A 17,643-nucleotide genomic window follows, 5' to 3' on the forward strand; every position below is an offset into this window, starting at 1 on the left:
TTAAAAACTGAATTCATATTTTAAAACCTTCCTACAAAGAAAACTCCAGGCCCAGATAGCATCACTGGCAAATGCCACCATGTACAGCATTAAGAAAGAATGAATACCAATTCCATACAAACTATTTCAGAATATGGATGAGGATGGAACACTTTCTAACTGGTTTCATGAAGCCAGCCTTACCTTGAAACCAAAATCAGACAAAGGATTCATGAGGTCAATATCCCTCATGAACACAGACTTAAAATTCTTAAAATTCAATCTCTCTCTGTCTCAAAAATAAACATTGAAAAAAAATTTTTTAAAGAATCTAGACATGGGGCTCTTGGCTGGCTCCGTCAGTGGAGGATGGAACTTTTGATTTAAGGGTTGACCGTTTAAGCCCCACATTGGGTGTAGAGCTTACTTAAAAATAAACAGAAGGATCTAAACAGTTAAAGACTTAAGTCTCATTAATTTTCAAGATGACTGCATTATTACCTGTGTTCACTAGAATGAAATTCCTATTGAGGATTTAAGGAACCTGTTGTCACTGCCTTTGAAGTTTGAAGGACATTCTGGAAATTAATGAGATCTGAGTTACTTCTAACTCATCTATTATTCTCATAGGTTGCTCAGGTTCTGTTTTCTACATTCATCTCCTAAAATTAATGCCTTTAACTGTCTGGGTTCTTGGTTGCAAGCACAAGAAACTAACTGATTGAAAAAGGAGTTTATTGAAAAGACATCAAAGAGCTCACAGAAAGTGAGAGGCTTGAAGAACCTGAAAAACGGATGTAAACAAAGAGTTACATGTTCAGCCTCTACATCCTTGATTCCAGGCTAAGCTGAAACCTCAGGGACTTCCTATGTATATCAAATAGGTATTCTGTTTTTGTTTTTTAATTCTTTTTTTTTTTGAGAGAGACAGAGGCAGAGAGAGGAGGGGACAGAGGATCTGAAGTGGGCTCTGCGTGGACAGTAGAGAGCCCAATGTGGGGTTAGAACTCACGAACCACAAGATCATGACCTGAGCTGAAGGCAGACACTTAACCTACTGGGCCATCCAGGAGTCCCTCAGTCAAGTATTTTGAATCTCTTGCAGCTGCCAGTATAAGTAGGGGGGAAAATTCCAAGGGCAGTAAATTATTACATCATTGAATTCAGGGACTCACAAAGTCTCTTATGTGAAACATGGGGGTACTAATCACAAAGAATAAGACTCAGAGAAGAGGCCACTCTTTCTCTACACACACACACACACACACACACACACACACACACACACACACACACACAGTTGGATGCCTAGTTCCAACTGACCTTCCATTGTCATGAATCATAAGTGGACTATGATAGGGTTATATCCATTCTAAGGGGTGGTCTCTGAAAAGACAGCAGAGCAGAAACTCTCTCCCTGTGAGCAGAACTTCAAGCAATATATCCAGGGTCTACTTTGGCTGAAGAAACATGGCCTGATGAGCAGCTGCTATAAGTTTAGCCAGATGGATAGGGACCTGAAAGAAGAAATATTAGGAGCACTGGTGACAAGGACATCTGGAGAAGAGACATGTGCATCAAATGGGCCTACTGAAATGAGCCCAGTGTATGACTATTTGTTTTCCATAAGAATGCGCAGCCAGACTTCCACTATGGAGGCAGGACAATCTGTCCCAAGAACGTCAACGAACCTCCTTCCCCAACCAATGCAGTGCATGCTCAATGGGAACAAAAACAAGGTACACAAAGCAGCAGAAAATTAGCTCCACAGCACGAACTTCCTCTCACTGATGTTGACTTGACTGCCACATCTGCAGGAGGCCAGTTTGCCAGCAGCAGCCAGCTCTGAGCCTCCGATTCAAAACCACAGCAAGAAGACCCACCAACTACTTGATCGCAGACTGAGTTTGCTGAGCTCTTCTGCGAAAGGGCAGTCACTTCTCTCCATTAAAAGAAGCACTAATTCCGGATTTGGGTTTGTTACCTTCATTTGGTCCACCCATCTTGCTTATAGAAACACAATCCATAGATTTACCAAATTGTCTTTTAAACTATTGTATTACTCAACGCTGCTGTTCGTAATTGAGGATTTAGTCTTCTAGAAGTAACAAAGCCCATTAAATTCACGGATTAGAATGATGTAATAGTGTACTAATTGAACTAAATTGGAAGGCAACGCCTTATGAGGCTGGAGTGCTATCCTCTAGGATATAACGGTGCTCTTAGTATCCTAGAGTCAAGCACATGGTCTGGGAACCAAGAGTGCATGGGAGGAGTGGGGCCTTTCAATATCATAAGACCCACTCCCAAAATACTCACCTCTACAACTGAGAGATTTTAATATTGCTGGGGCTATAGTCATGGTTCCTCTGAATTGGAAGCTAAGATTCCCAACTGATAAAACAAGGCACAAAGTATACTACCCATTTCCTGGAAAAAAAACATATTTGCAATTCAAGCCAGTTGAGGGATGACTCAGAAGTAAAGATTCAAGAATGGTGAGTAATAACACAGAGAAGTTAATTACAGATTATGATGAGACATGAAACTGCCAATATATTTGACCATTTACCTGTAAAACACAATTTCACACAATTCCACCCTAATGTATCAGAAATCACATAAAATAATTAATTATACATAAAATCAGATAGCATACGTAGTTTCTGGGGGAAGTCTGACCAATGAGATAGATCAAACAGAGACTGTAGAGGATGAAACTACAATGAAAAGAAACACATTTTTCTATGTGGTGAAAGCATCAGTAACGGTCTCTCTGATCCAGATTTAAAACACACTGGCCACCCGACTCTTACCTGGTGATTTTAGAATGGTCAAAAATGATTATCTTATGCCTGAAGTGGGAAACGGCCTAAACGTTTAAACAAAAGGCATTTTATAATATCCAACTTTTAAAATATAGTACTAAAATCTGGGAAGACCTTATTATTTACAGATGCAAAGGACACATTCCAGACATTCCACCAAAAAAAAAAAAATACTGCATGTCAACAGGAAGAAAGAAACAAGGTAAAGAAATGGCAGAAGATAAACATATTCTGTAAGTATGTGGCCACAGAAATCAGTATCTTGACCAAAGATTTTCACAAGAATATATCACCACTCTAAGGAAAGCTCTCAAAGTAAAGGTTCAAGGGCATACTAAAAACATTAATTTTACAAAAGGAAATTAAAAGTCCTAGTGCTTCACACCTAGAAAATAAGTAGAGAAGAAAAATAAAACCACTCCAAAGATGAAGGTCATACAGGAAGGAGGTAACTAATGAAGAACTGACTCCAGAAAGAATAAGGTTCATTGAGAAAAAGCTTAAGAGAAGTGAGGAAGACGAAACTGGAAAGTACAAAGAGTTTTTAAAAGATTACAGAGAAAACAGATAGATATGAAAGGCAGATGAAGGAGATCCAATGTTGGAATAAGTGGTATTCTTGAATGTTAAGAAATAGATATATGGGATAGAAAACATTTTCGATGACGTCATTAAGACAACTTTCCTGAAATAAAAGAAATTTCACACACAGAAAGTATATGCCATGACCCAGAAAAAACTAATACAGAAAATCAGCATCAAAACATAGCCTAGTGAAGTTACTGGAGTTTGAAGCTGAAGATTTCTAAATGCAAGAACTCAGAGAATATAGTTCTCATAAACCCCTTCTGAAAAACTACTAGATGAAGAACTATGGCCTACCAAGAAATAAAGAAATTTTTAGAAAAGAAGACTAGTGCTGAGTGCTGAATCCACCTCCGTGGGGGCGGGATGGTGAAATGGAAGGAGGACAAAAGTAAGCTGGTGAAGATGGTCTTAATATTAATTGTCAGAACAAGTCATATCAGTCACTGAATGTTAACTGAAATTTAATGAAAAAAAGTTGTCTTATTTAATTTTACTGGTGCTTTCTGTTCTGGCAAAATTTTTCACTAGACTATATTTTGAATCCAAAGAATCTTGATTTGTTTCCTAAATTACAATATGGCTCATAAAGACAAAATTATATTTTGGTTATTGCTTCCAAATATGATCATTGACTCCAAGTTTCTATTAGTAGTAATTAACATTTATTTTACTAAGTTCCAGAGGACATTTCTCAAGTACCTTATTTAAATAAATTTATTATACATTTCCATTGGAGATATAATTGACAGCAGCAGAGCCTGGATAGCTCGCAGGAGATAAAAATCTAACTGGTCAGCATGCTGAAAGTGCTCATGCATTTGGGCTTTAGACGTCCCAGAAAGAATCTTATGCTATTACTTGTAAATTCTGCTGTCACCCTATAAACCAGATCTGTTAGGATCTAAACAGAACCATACATACTAGGGAACTGACTTACATACATTGCCTATTTGTCTTACAGAAGGGTTTGTTTTCATTTTTTAATTTTGGTGTAAATTTTACTTAAGATGAAATACTGCAAGTAAAATTCCCTTTCACATGTTATAGTTCCAATATTACAGCTTTCTAAGCAGTTTATGTCTTCTCTTCATTGTCTTAAGAGATGGCAACAGCTGTTTTTGGACAACTATGGTTCAAAGCTGCAGCAAAATGTCTGGCCGATTCTTTTAAAACCCACACTTGAGCTTATTCTCCATTAAAATATGTCCTTCAAGGGGTGCCTGGGTGGCTCAGTTGGTTAAGCTCAGGTCATGATCTCATAGTTCGTGGATTTGGGCCCATGTGGGGCTCTGTGCTGCCAGCTCAGAATCTGGAGCCTGCTTTGGACTCTGTGTCTCCCTTTCTCTCTGCTCCTCTCCAGCTTCCACTCTGCCTCTCTCTCAAAAATAAACATTAAAAAAAAAACTAAAAAAAAGTGTTTTTCAAAAATAATGTTGAAATTCATAGCTAAGAGGACACTAAGGAGACAACAAATACACGTATAGGTATCCTGGAACAGAAAAAGGACATCTAGTTTTTAAAAATCAAGGATTTCCGAGTACAAGTATGGATGTCAGTTAATATTGGTATCAGCACTGGGCTCATTCACTGTAACAAATGTATTACACTAATATGTTAAAAATAGGGAAACTAGGTCCAGGGGTATATAAGAACTATAAGAACTCTCTGTAGTATCTTTAACAATTTTTTTATAAATCTAAAACTGTTCTAAAAACAAAGTTTATTTCAAAAAACTGAATAAAGGAGTAAAAGAAATAATCCAGATTTCAATAATAGGTAAATGATACACTAAACCATGACATTTCTGTTCAATTGTTTATTACACATTTTAGAAAAAGAATTTTGAAAATGTAGACATAAAACAAAAAAAAGAAATATACAAAGGTATAGTATAATTTAACTACGTAAAAACATTTATCAAAGGATTGATAGGAAACAGCTAAAAATGGCGTTAATTATTTTAGAAAGGAAGGATTATGAGTGACTTTTTTCTCATAATATTTAATATTGTAACTTTTTTTAACATTTAAAAAGTATAGAAACATTTATTATAGTCTAATAAAAACCTGTAATGCTCAGTACTGGTTGCCTCCCCAACCTTCATTCCCCCTCTTCCTCCTTTTTAGCAGAAACCTAATCTTTTTCATACAGGGATCATCTCATTTTCAGCTCCAGAGGCAGAGCTTAATTATTCTAATGGAACCAGGTGTGGTTCCCCTGGAGACGGTTATCAGTATCATGGCTGGTGGACAGGCTTTCCCCCTTCCCTGCTGTGCGTGATCTAGAGAGCATGCAGTCTGACCATGCTGGCAGCACTCTTCACTGCCATGGGCCACCGAAGACAACAAAGGGGAACCTGATAACATAACCAAGGCACTGACTGTACTGGGCACTGGGGCCGGCAACAACCTCCGGATTCCCAATTATATAAAATAATATGTTCCCTTAACATTTAAATCACTTTTGGTCAGGGGTTTCCATCACCTGGTGCTAAAAGCATCCTAACTAATATAAAATATTTTAAAATATCTTCCAGGAGAAGCAAACTTCTCCTTCTCTTCCTTCATTCTGCAACGATTAATGTAATACTCTTATTATATAAAAAATAAAGTTTCAGGACTGTTCACATCATATATCTTGCAGGTATTCACTAAATACTGACAAGGTACTATTGGTTCTAGAGCATAAAAATACTACAAGTAGCTCCTTCCTTAAGCAATATATTTCTATCGTAAAGGCACTCCCTTTATGGCTTCCATGTGAAGCAGGCCTATAAAACATAAACCAAGTTCATTTCACCTTCAGAGAAAGTAGCAGCAGGGCCAGAAAGCCACCCTGTCCCCCGGAGCAAATCTCTCTGCTCAATGCTATCACTGTCCTTTGGTTAGATCTCCTTTCTGGCACATGCCACTTTCTAACTGCGTCATGGTGCTTTAGGTACTTACCAGCAGATGAAAAGGATCATCCTAAAGTGAATAAGCATTATTTCCATATCTTACACAGAGACTTATTCATCTTAAGTGACTAAAAGATGATGGTTTAGTGAATAAAATAAATGAATTAATGTTTTAGAGCCTGGAAAAAGGGCATCTATTTCTCCTTGAAACTCCAAAGGAAAACTAAGAACACTGAAGACAGTAAAAACAAATAAAACCCAAAGACATGCACTTAGGTATCTTGAGTCCTTTAATAACTAGCTGCCACATTAGCAAAACTATTATCATTTCAAAAATATCAGGAAAAAGAAAAAAATGCCAGCTACTATTGCTTTCATTCAAAATTGCGCTTTCATCACTTATTAGTGTGGAAGATATCTTCTCTCCAATAGTAAGTTGCCAGTTTAGGAAGATAAGAAAAAGAAATAAAAGTTATAGGGATTAGAATGGAAGAAACTTGTTATTACTTACCAATGATGATTATCTGCACAGAAATTCCAAAGGAAACTATGTCCAAGTTATTAGAATTAATAAGAGGATTCAGCAAGATGGCTGGATACAGGATTAATACACAAAAGTTAAGTGCAATTATATACATCAGCACCAAAAAGTTGGAAAATGAAATTTAAAATGCCTGTTCTTCAGAACTTAACATTAGTAACATGAAAAAAGAAGTCATAAACTGTGGAGAAGACATTTTCCCTACCAGTAACTATTAAAAAGATTACTTCCTAGAATATTTTTTAACTCCAAAATAACAGCCCAATAAAAAAAGAATACTAAATAAAATGAGTGGGTTAAAGTTTAATTGGATAGTCTCAAAAAAATCTGCCCCCAAATACAAGGGAAAAACAGTAAGAATTCTGGCAGGTACTTCCTTAGCCAAAAGATCAAGGTTAACATCACCAGTAATACATACTGACATGTAGTCCCTGATATGACACACCTGCCTCTGTGTTATCTTTCCCAATAATACTTAATCTCAGTCTACTCATGAGAAAACATTAGACAAGCCAAACTGAAAAACACTACAAAATCCAAAGTGCCAAGGCCATAAAAGACAAGGCTGACAAATTGCCACAAACTGGAAGAACTACAGCAACATGACAACTAATATAGGATTCTGGACCAGTTTCTCAAACAGGAAAAGGATGTTAGTGGAAAACTTTGTAAGATGTGAATAAATTCTATACTTTAATTAAGTATGCCAATGTTACCAACCATACCAATATTAATTTCTAGGCTTTCATAAATATTTTATGGTAATGTAAGATGCTAACCATAAGGAGAAGCTGCGTAAAAGTATATAGGAACTATGTACCATTTTTGCAATTTCTGTAAATTTATCCCAACAAAAGCTTAACTGTGGGGAAAAAAAAAGATATGAAGATATTTTCTAGAAGAGAAAACATAATGACCATAAATATGAAAAGATGCTCAATCTCATCAGTAATTTGGAAAATATAAATTAGGATAATAAGATACCATTTTATACTCTCTTATAAGGCAAAAGTGGAAGAATCTAGCTATATCCAGCATTGATAAGAGTGTAAAGCAATGGAAACTCTTACCACTAGGACTAAAAATGGGCAAAGCCATTTTGGAAAATGGTTTGGCTACAAAGTCGTTAAGTTTAACAAGCACAAGGATGTGATGTGACAATTTCACTCTTAAGTAGAGTCTAAAGAAACTTTCGTTAGTAAGCACTGGAATGTTCATAGGAGTATTATTTCTAAGGGCAAAACTTCAGTCAAACCCAAATATTCATTGCTAGATAAACTGTAGTATATTTCGGGAAATGGAAATATTACAAATTAAAATGAATGAAATAATGAATATATTTTAGAAACATTAAATAAAAAAAGCAAGTCACAGAAGAATGTATGTAGCATGGTATTTTTGGTTAGGTTTAGGAACAAGCAAAACTAATACTTTTAAGGATAATAAATATAGGTAAATTATAAAGAAAACTGCATGTTAACTAGCATGTCTGAGAAAGTGGCTACCTCTTGGGGAAAAAACTAGTGGATAGGATAGAGAGGATCATAGGATGCTTCAAAAATGTTGTGATATACCTTGTAATCTGGGTACTGAATTCATGGGTTGGTTTTAATATGAAAATTCAAAAATCACGTAAGTGTTACATATATACTTTTATCTGTGAAACATACTTTACAATGAATGTTAACAAATATTTTAAAAACAGTACTTTAGACAAATATACACCAAACCCTTAACAGTGATTATTTCTGGGGGTGAAATTCTAGAATTTTTTTACTTTCAGTGGTTCATGTTTTAAATAATTTCAATAGTAAATATACAATATGGATGTCTTTCAAAAAAATTAAATTTTTTTTCTAATTTTGACATTACAATAAATAGTTTTGAGATAGAAAGCTTTCCTCAATAGAGTAATTTATTTAAAAAAATTTTTTTTTAACGTTTATTTATTTTTGAGAGAGAGAGACAGAGTGCGAGCAGGGAAGGGTCAGGCCCCAGGGTCTGAGCTGTCAGCACAGAGCCTGAAGCGGGGCTTGAACTCACAAACCGTGAGCTCATGAGCCGAGTCAAAGTCAGGTGGCTAACTGACTGAGCCACCCAGGCGCCCCTCATTAGAGTTATTTATAAGGATTGCCACCTCAATACTTCTCACTCACCAGGTTCCTCCACAGATACTGTTCCCATTCACAATCAGAGATATTACAACTGGGGCCTACTATAAAATTAATTGGGACAGTACTGAAACAATATTCCTAAATTCCTGTAGTTAATAGGTAGGGGTTATGTGTGTATGCAAATATTTTACATAAATAAGCACGAGGTCCAGGTCATGTACAAGTGAAAAACTTACTGAGGTAAGGGACCAGCTATACATATAAGGAATTAAGCCAGAAAGTCCCTCAAATTGGCCTCTCTGCCTTGAAGAAAATAGAAACACTTAACAGTCAACATTAGTGTCCTTAACCATTCAACCTCCTTTCTCTACCACATATGCTTATAAAATTTTAGCCTTAAAACTAAGCCATACACAGGAGGACAAGCCATATAGTCTTGTAGCGATTATCCCCCAAATAAATGCTCTTATGCCCTTGTTAGGAACCCCACTCAAACAGGTACAATGGTATCAGATCCCTGAGAACGTGCACATGGAGGACCATCAAACAGCAGCTGCACCTGAGCCCAGAAGTTCAGCAACATCACACAGAAAGAAAAGTGTGGCAAATACACGGTGTCTCTGGCTGTATATGTTATATATTATTATTATTTTTTTTTATGTTTTATTTATTTCTAGGAGAGAGATAGAGAGACAGCGTGAGCAGGGGAGGGTCAGAGAGAGAGGGAGTCACAGACTGAAACAGGCTCCAGGCTCTGAGCTGGCAGTCAGCACAGAGCCCAATGCGGGGCTCGAACCCACGAACCGCGAGATCATGACCTAAGCGAAAGTCGACGCTTAACCGACTAAGCCACCCAGGAGCCCCTGTTATATATTATTTTTTATAATCAGGAGAAGAGCACATGTTACTTTCCATTTTCCTGGCTCATCAACATGACACAGAAGAAAGCAGCAAGTAAGGAATGGGGACTTTAGGAATATGGGCAGATCAGTGAAAACAGACAACGGAATGTGGAACAGAAGAAAGGCTCAAAAATACCACATGATTTTAGGGAAGGCCCTTAGGCTTGAGACTGAAGAGCCAAATGTCAACGTGAAGGGAGCAAAGAGGAGGACAAAAGCATTTAAGGACTTGAAGAGAAGGCTGACGGTAGCGAAGGTTCTCTCCTACTTTAAAATAGTATTTTCAAGAAGAGGCACTAGAAGTTGAGGCGGAAGCTGACAACCATGTTAGAAGTGTTAATGACTGCACAGGGTGCGAGGGAAAGAACAATCTGGTAACCAAAGCCTGGCTCAGAACCACTGGCCTCCATCCCTTTTACTTTTGCTCCGCTCTGACCAGGATGCGCTCAATGCTAAGACCTGGCTTCTTCCAAAAATGAACCTTAGAGGCCACCAGGTGGAGCCCAACAGTCAGACAATTAAAGAGCCCCTTCCTCAGCCTGACTTGCATTAAGCCATACTGCACCCCCACCCCAAAAAGGACTTATAAAGTCTGAGTTTCAAGTTCATTGGATTATGTAACTCAGCCTCTTCTTCAGAAGAGTCTTCAGATAAAGAACATACTCTTGATAAGGTGAAGTACTCCTTTTGCACAGAGGGAAAGATTAGACAGAGCTCTTTTTCAATTTGCTAATCTTCTAGGCTATGCCTCAATGAAACTAATTTCTTCTGGGTTTTTTTTCTAACAACCTAGTTACTACCTCTTTTTCTTACTAAATACATTTTAATATAATTTAACGACCACCTCCCTAATTTAGATCAACTTCATTAAGAAATTTAGTATCTATCAAAACTGAATGGGATGTTAAGGTAAAGTATATTTGTTTCCAACAGTCAATAAATACATGTTTCTAGCTTTGAATTGGCACTTTACTGGTCAAAGCTGGAAGATGAAGATACCAGAACAGATCACCCGTCTCTCTGACCAACTGCTTCCTCCTCCTCATGTGTCACCAATCAGAACTTCCTTTCCCTCCCTTCATCTCACCCAGCCACTCTCTCCAATGGAAGCTGCTGTCCTTCACTCTCATTAAAGTGAACAGCACTGTGACTCCTTGTCTATTTCTCTATTTCAACAGCCTCCCACTAAGCCTAGACAATCCCAAGTTCAACCCTAAATTTCCCAATCCTGCTATACCTGCACTGACTTGTTTATTTTTCCTTCTCCCTGTCCCTTAAAGCTACCAAACTTTGCTAGAGCAAATAATATAAATATGTCTATTTACTCTAGGTCAACTCAAGTTACATATGTTCAGTTAGTCTAAAGTGCTGCCAAGAAACACTACCATGTTCCTCACAGTAGCTGCTCTACAACGTTTCCATTTTCTTCAAGATTTATCCTTAGATATTCAAGAAGAAGAAACCATGACAAACCATGACAATATCTCCATGCTATGACACCCTGGACGGGAAGGCTGTGACTACGAACTCTAGACTTTAGGACAGCAGATTTCACAAAGGTCTGAGAAAATATAGGCATGAATTCCACTGCAGGAGTTTCTAAAGGGAAAGATGATTTAAGAGGGTTAGGAAGCTCTTAAAACTGTAAATCTGATTACATAATTACAACTCATTCCAGCGAGGAAGCCACTGTGGCTTTTTAAGTATCCTGGACAAAAGCCTAGTACTAAATAGGAAAAGTATTAAATATGTTGTGATGCATAACAAAAAGCAGTGATCCCTAAAAGCCAGCAAGGGTTCACTAAGAATGATTACCTTCAGGTTTTTGCTAGCATTATAGGATGAAGAGTCCCGAAAATGTGGTAGATGTGATGTACAGAAGTAAACAAAGCTGAACTGAGATCTCTCGTGACAGTTCTGAGAACAAGATGAAAAATAACTTTCTAACACCCAAAGGTCTCCAGTACCCTAACAGTCTTCGGGCTGCCCCTCACAGGAGGCACCGAAGTGGAACGAGGGGCGCCAGAAACGCGATGCTTACACGGAAGGGGGCACCAAGATTGATGGCCTCCTTAAGGCCATTGAACCAGCCAGCAAATGTTCACTGAGTATCCTTGTCCTAAAGGAACTCATGGTCAAGTAAAAACTTACATAAGCAATTACAATCCAAACAGGCCACAGCAACAATAAGAGGAGTATTACAAACTATGGGGGCACCCAGGGGGGTGGAATCAGGGAACATTTTTCAAGTACACAACGGAGTTAAGTTTAAAAGTGGAGTTATTTCTCTAAATAAACAGCAGGGAGAGGAGAAGGGCACTGCTGGGAAGGGAAGTGTGGTGTGCAAGAGTCTGGAGCTACGAACACACACAGCCAGCTTGGGAAACAGCAAGCAATGAGGCAAAGGAGAAGAGCATGGTAGGAGCTGAGGCTGCTCGCAGTGCACTGTGGGTAAACACCATCATCGTCTCCCCAGCAACACTCAAGTCAGAGGTCTGCAAGTTCATCCACAGTTCTGTCCTTCTCATTCATGCCCCATTTCTAATCGGTCAGGACCCTCAGTTCCCCTGAATTTTTTCACTCCTTTAGCTTCCTTCCCTGCAACCCATTTACTTCAGGTTCTCCCCGTCTCCTGTGTTAACACGATAGTCTGTGATGACTGCTTGCTTTCAGTCGCGTCCCCGCTGGTCCACTCCCGACTCTCAGGTGGAGCGATCTTTCAGCAAAGGGGCTTCCGTTCTCCCAGAAACAATCCTAGATTTCTCCCTTCACCCGCCTACTCTAAACTTCCAGAAAACAACTTTATTCCCATATTCTGCTTCATACTATAGCTAGAGGTAAAAGAGACAGGCCATTCAGTCTGTTTACTTTATCCACACTTATTCCCAGAGATTCAAGTCCCACATAGTCCCTCCCCATTGGACGGTGGGCCATGGGACCTTGGACCACTACCTCTGGTTAAAACTACTGATCAGGGCAAATAACTGTCTCAGGCTAGACCAATAAGATTTTTCTACCCTAGAAATTCTGTATCATGACCTAGACTTCAGTATGTGACCTGCAGAAGACTGGCAGTACCACTTGGGGGCCATGTTGACAGGCTGGCTGCTGTGGGGAGAGCTGCAGAACAATCCAGCTCATGGGCAGAAAGGGGTACAGAAAAGATACCATGTGGTGGCTGGACCTGTCAGGGTCATTGAGAGAGAAGCTGTGATTCCTGTGCCACCTTGTTAGTTCTGAGATCCTCATGAGGCCTGCCTCCATTTCCTGCTCTTGGTTTTAGGAGAACCACGAGTTTTTCACACTAATTTCCACTTTTATTTAAATTAGCTCAAGTTGGATTCCTTTTCTTAGAATCAAATTAACCCTATGACATTTACATACAAATCCTTCTGCATTAGGCTATACTTTCCTTGAATAAAAGAACTGTACCTTGTTTGCCTTTGCCTTTCTCACATAGTGACTTACACATAATTGATCAATATCTGTCTCATGAACTGAAGTGCAGAAGAAGTAAATGACTTTGGACTTAAATAATTGGTAGCAGTTACAGAGAGAGAAGAAGTTCAAAACTTTTATGAGCAGAGAGCAGGGGCAGGGAAGACATTCAGAAGGAAGCCGCTTTGGCTCACCTCAGTTTGTAGGCAGAGTTTCTGGGGAAGCTAACCACAGACACTCACATCCACAGCAAGTACTACCTTCACACTCCTGGTTAAAACTTGGCAAAGATGAAAGAGGAAAGACAGGCCATCCTAGAACAGCATGTTCTGACTGGGCAGCAGTGACCTCCATTCCTAAAGATCAGTAGCTGATAGAACAAAATGGCAAAGGCGACCCCCAACAGGCTCAACAGCTGTGGCCTGCACCCCTCAGGAGACAGAAGTCATCTGAGGACTTTGTCATGAAAACCTACATTTTCTTTCTTTATTAAGATAAATTTTCTCTTCTTCACAAAGATCTTAAAAGGCATATTTACCTAATGATAAATTCTAACGTCTTCATACGAGGAAGGCAGAGAAAAATTAGTGCTGGTTTCCATCTAAGTATATTTTTATTTTGAGAAGTACATGATTAATATATGGCTATTATTTTAAAATGTTCTTTCTTTAGATTCAGCAAATAGTCTCGCTGCTTGACTCCTTTTTCAGTTGTTGTAATTTGCCCACAAGGAAAGAGTTCTTGATGAAGTAATGCTCAGCTGTGAAAAAAGACCCTGTAAGGTGATTCCAGCAATAAAAAAACTCACATCATGAAGATTTCTTGACTACACCCATACAACTCGATAACTAAGGAAGTAGTCCAATCAAGTATACACAATGGGATATGACAAAAAGGCAGATAAAAGACAAGGCTGGACTTCCTGCTGTGATGTGATGTCTTCCCTTTTCACTGCCAGGCAGAGGGCGGCAGGCACAATCAACAGGGGCCAGGTGGCACAGCCATTATCAGGCCTGAGTTGATGGTGAGAAACTGGCAAGCCTCAGAGAAGGACTAGTTAGGACTCAAGGGGTTGATGTCACTTTTGGAATGTGTTGGCCATAAAAATTATACTGCAATCTCTCCACTTGAAAGCAAAAAAAAAGAAAGTGGAATTGTTCCCGAGTGCCTCTGAGATCATATAAATCACATTGGTCTTCATATCACTGAAAAAGTGGCACAGGACAGTAATTTCTTAAGTGGCATGAGGTGTAACACACAGATCTGATCCGCCTTACTTTGCCAGGCCTAAGAGGCTAAGTATAGAACAAATCCAATAAAAGCAGTACCTTGCGGCCATGCATTCAGTGTTGGTACTCACAATCACAGGACATTCTCAGAAGGGCTTTCTCAGATAACTTAACAAGCAAATCACCAAAACGGCTTAAAAGTAAGTATAAGAATAAACTTTTCTAGCTTGTACACCTTTATTTTTATTTTGTGTGAAACATAAACTGGACACCATCCATAATAAAGGGCTAAAAATATAGCTAAAATTTATTATTGTTTTTCTCTCAAAATGGATATAATTATAAGAAAACAGGTGTCACATTTGATTAGACAGCTGGGTCCAGCAATTTCTTCAGATCAAAACTGCTCAAGTGGCTACCATGATGAGCTATGACTACGTACTCTATAGTTAAGTTAGATTGGGTTCTGACCGCTTCCGTGAAAGTAGGGTACCCTTTCCTACTTACAGTCAGGTAATTTAGTTTTTGCTGCCCTAAGTAAAACCTCTGAAGGATCAATACCAAAAAAGCACATCATTAAAATATACCTTCATATTTGTATTTGAAAGCATGGGAGAATGAGGTCCTCCGAAATGCCTGGAATTTTGCATATTTTAACACTAGCGTCTAAAAGGAGTTGTCTGATTGTTTGATGCAATAAATTCCTTGGAGTTCACAAGGATTCATGACATAATAGGAAATAAGGAGAAGCTCAGAACGCACTTACAATTTATGTCCCAAACTGCCTGGCAATTCAAGGAACCTACAGGTGACCAGTCAAGGGGGTAGCTAAGAGCAATTTCTGAAAACTTAGGACCCAAATATGCCAAGTACCCATGTTTTAATAAAGAAATAATAATTAAAGTACACAAAAAAGTTTACCGAAAGGCTACCTAAACCGACATCCGTCTGCGATCTGTGGTTTTTCTTGCCAAAGGTCACCTACCCCAGGGCAAAATTGCTGTCCTCCTTCCAGTCCACAATGCGGCAGATGAACAGCGTGTTGGCATAATCTTTAGGCCGGGTCACAAAGTCCTGGGGACAGTCCTTGAGAGGCACATAAATTCTAGGCACTCGGTGGTCCGAGGGAGAAAACAGGGCGTATTTCCTAAACAGTTCACTGTTCTTATCAGCCAAGAGTTTGAGAAAGCCCGTTGCTGCTCGGGAGTGTTTTTTGTCCAAGATGTAAACCACCTGAAAACACCAAAGATATAGTCAAATGCTGTTTATCTACAGGACTGGATAATAGCTGGGAGAAGTCAGCAGGATATTATCTGGTCAACTAGCTGAGCCTGCAGTTTTTCTAGGTCCAAATGAAGCACCTCTTGGTGATGCTCCATGACTAAGTAATCCACATTTAACGTGCAGCAACTTAAGTATCCAGTGAGCATACTTATCCAACGAAAACTATGCAACACAGGGATGAATTCAATGGAAGTGTTTTCATAACAAAGACCCATCTCCTAAGGACAGTGGGAAGACTTCGGCAGGGAAATAAGGCCCCAAGTAATTGCTCTGCATTTCATTTTTCCCACACGAATGACACAGCAGTTGCTTTTTAAAAATGTTTTTAAACACAAACAAGGAACTGGTCTTTAGTATGCCTTTTGAGGCTGGAAACCTTTAAACCTTCCTTCTTTCCAACATTAAACCCACTCACTCAGGCAACGATTCAGGCTACCACATCACTACAAGGACAGACTCTTTCCACCAAGAGAGAAGTCTTTAAGAAAGCAGATCCCCTCCCCCTCCCCGGGGAGTTCTTCCTGAAGTGCCGCCCCTACCCCGCACAGACACTCCGCACTTCGGCCTCTTCACTGGAAGTACTTGCCAGCATCCCACTTTGACCCCTGAGCAAAGGTGCAGACACCGCTGTGCGGATGGTTGCTCTTGTTCCCGTCTCTGACTCCATGAGGGCACTCAGCCTGTCTAGGCAGAACCTCCAACCAGCCAGTGTGCCGCTCCTCTGCCCCAGGCACACCCGGCTGCCGCCCCACAAGGCACCTGTCCTCTTGTCCAGTCTCAATCCCCCAGTAGGCTCTGTGTTCTCCTAACTCTTCCTTCCCCCTTGGAAAACACCATTCTGTTTTGAACAAGCTCTTGTGCCCTCTGTCAAGAGTCCCTGACCTGCTCCTCGTATGCGCTTCTCTGTCACCAGGACGCTGTCTGCCCCAGGCCCGTTGGACAAAGGTCGCTCCTTCTCCACACAGCCCCGAATGAGGTATGGGTGTCTTCCCATGCGGCACGGGCACATCCAGACCATTTACTCTTCTTGCCTCGTGCAGACAGCTGCATCCTTTTATGGTCCAGGCTGTCCCCTTCTTGTTGCTGTCATCCATGGACCTCCTAGTTACTCTGCAATATCTGGCTTACATTTCCAGGGGAATGACTCAGCCAAGATCTTGTCCTTACAGCCTCTGTATCTCTTCAGTGCTGGTGGCCTTCCCTTCCATTTGGTTCTAGCAACTCATGCTCATGGCCTCAGCACCCTCTGGGACTGATCCAATCCCAACTGTCATCCAGTTCCCTTCTTCTGTGCCCCTTCATGGCTTCCTCACCACATCATGACTACCGGTGCCTTGACTCTAACCCGTCCTCTGCGTCTGTTTGCTACTTCTCAGGCCTGAGTCCCTTCCTACCTCAGAGGGACACATCATGTTCTGTCACTTCTAGTCCTCTCACCACCGTCACAAGATGCCTCACCCCTCTTGCCCTTCCACTGCACGTGCTCTAAAATATCCTCAATTCTGGGACAGTTCAGCCACTGCTCTTCTCTACTTAAACACAAGCTATTGAGGGGCGCCTGGGTGGCTTAGTCGGTTAAGCGTCCGACTTTCACTTCGGTCATGATCTCGCGGTTCGTGGGTTCGAGCCCCGCGTCGGGCTCTGTGCTGACTGCCAGCTCAGAGCCTGGAGCCTGTTTCAGAGTCTGTATCTCCCTCTCTCTCTGACCCTCCCCTGCTCACGCTATCTCTCTCTCTCTCCCCTAGAAATAAATAAAAATATTTTAAAAAAAAACACACAAGCTATTGAGTCCGTCAGAAGAGAATTACAATGATACAGATGGATACCATTACATATTCACGTTA

The 17,643-nt window shown here is 39.9% G+C and overlaps 1 protein-coding gene across 1 annotated transcript in view; it reads right to left on the reverse strand.

The window, feature by feature from the left end:
* The window catches only part of DIS3L2 (DIS3 like 3'-5' exoribonuclease 2), a 348,824-nt gene that overhangs the window by 169,315 nt on the left and 161,866 nt on the right, over positions 1-17,643 (reverse strand). The window contains exon 8 of the mRNA XM_039234582.1: positions 15,501-15,748. Coding sequence (XP_039090513.1) covers positions 15,501-15,748 — 248 coding nt within the window. The remainder of the gene's footprint in view (positions 1-15,500; positions 15,749-17,643) is intronic.

Source organism: Hyaena hyaena, unplaced genomic scaffold, assembly GCF_003009895.1.
Source record: "Hyaena hyaena isolate Hyena2069 unplaced genomic scaffold, ASM300989v1 scaffold_86, whole genome shotgun sequence".
NCBI lineage: Eukaryota > Metazoa > Chordata > Mammalia > Carnivora > Hyaenidae > Hyaena > Hyaena hyaena.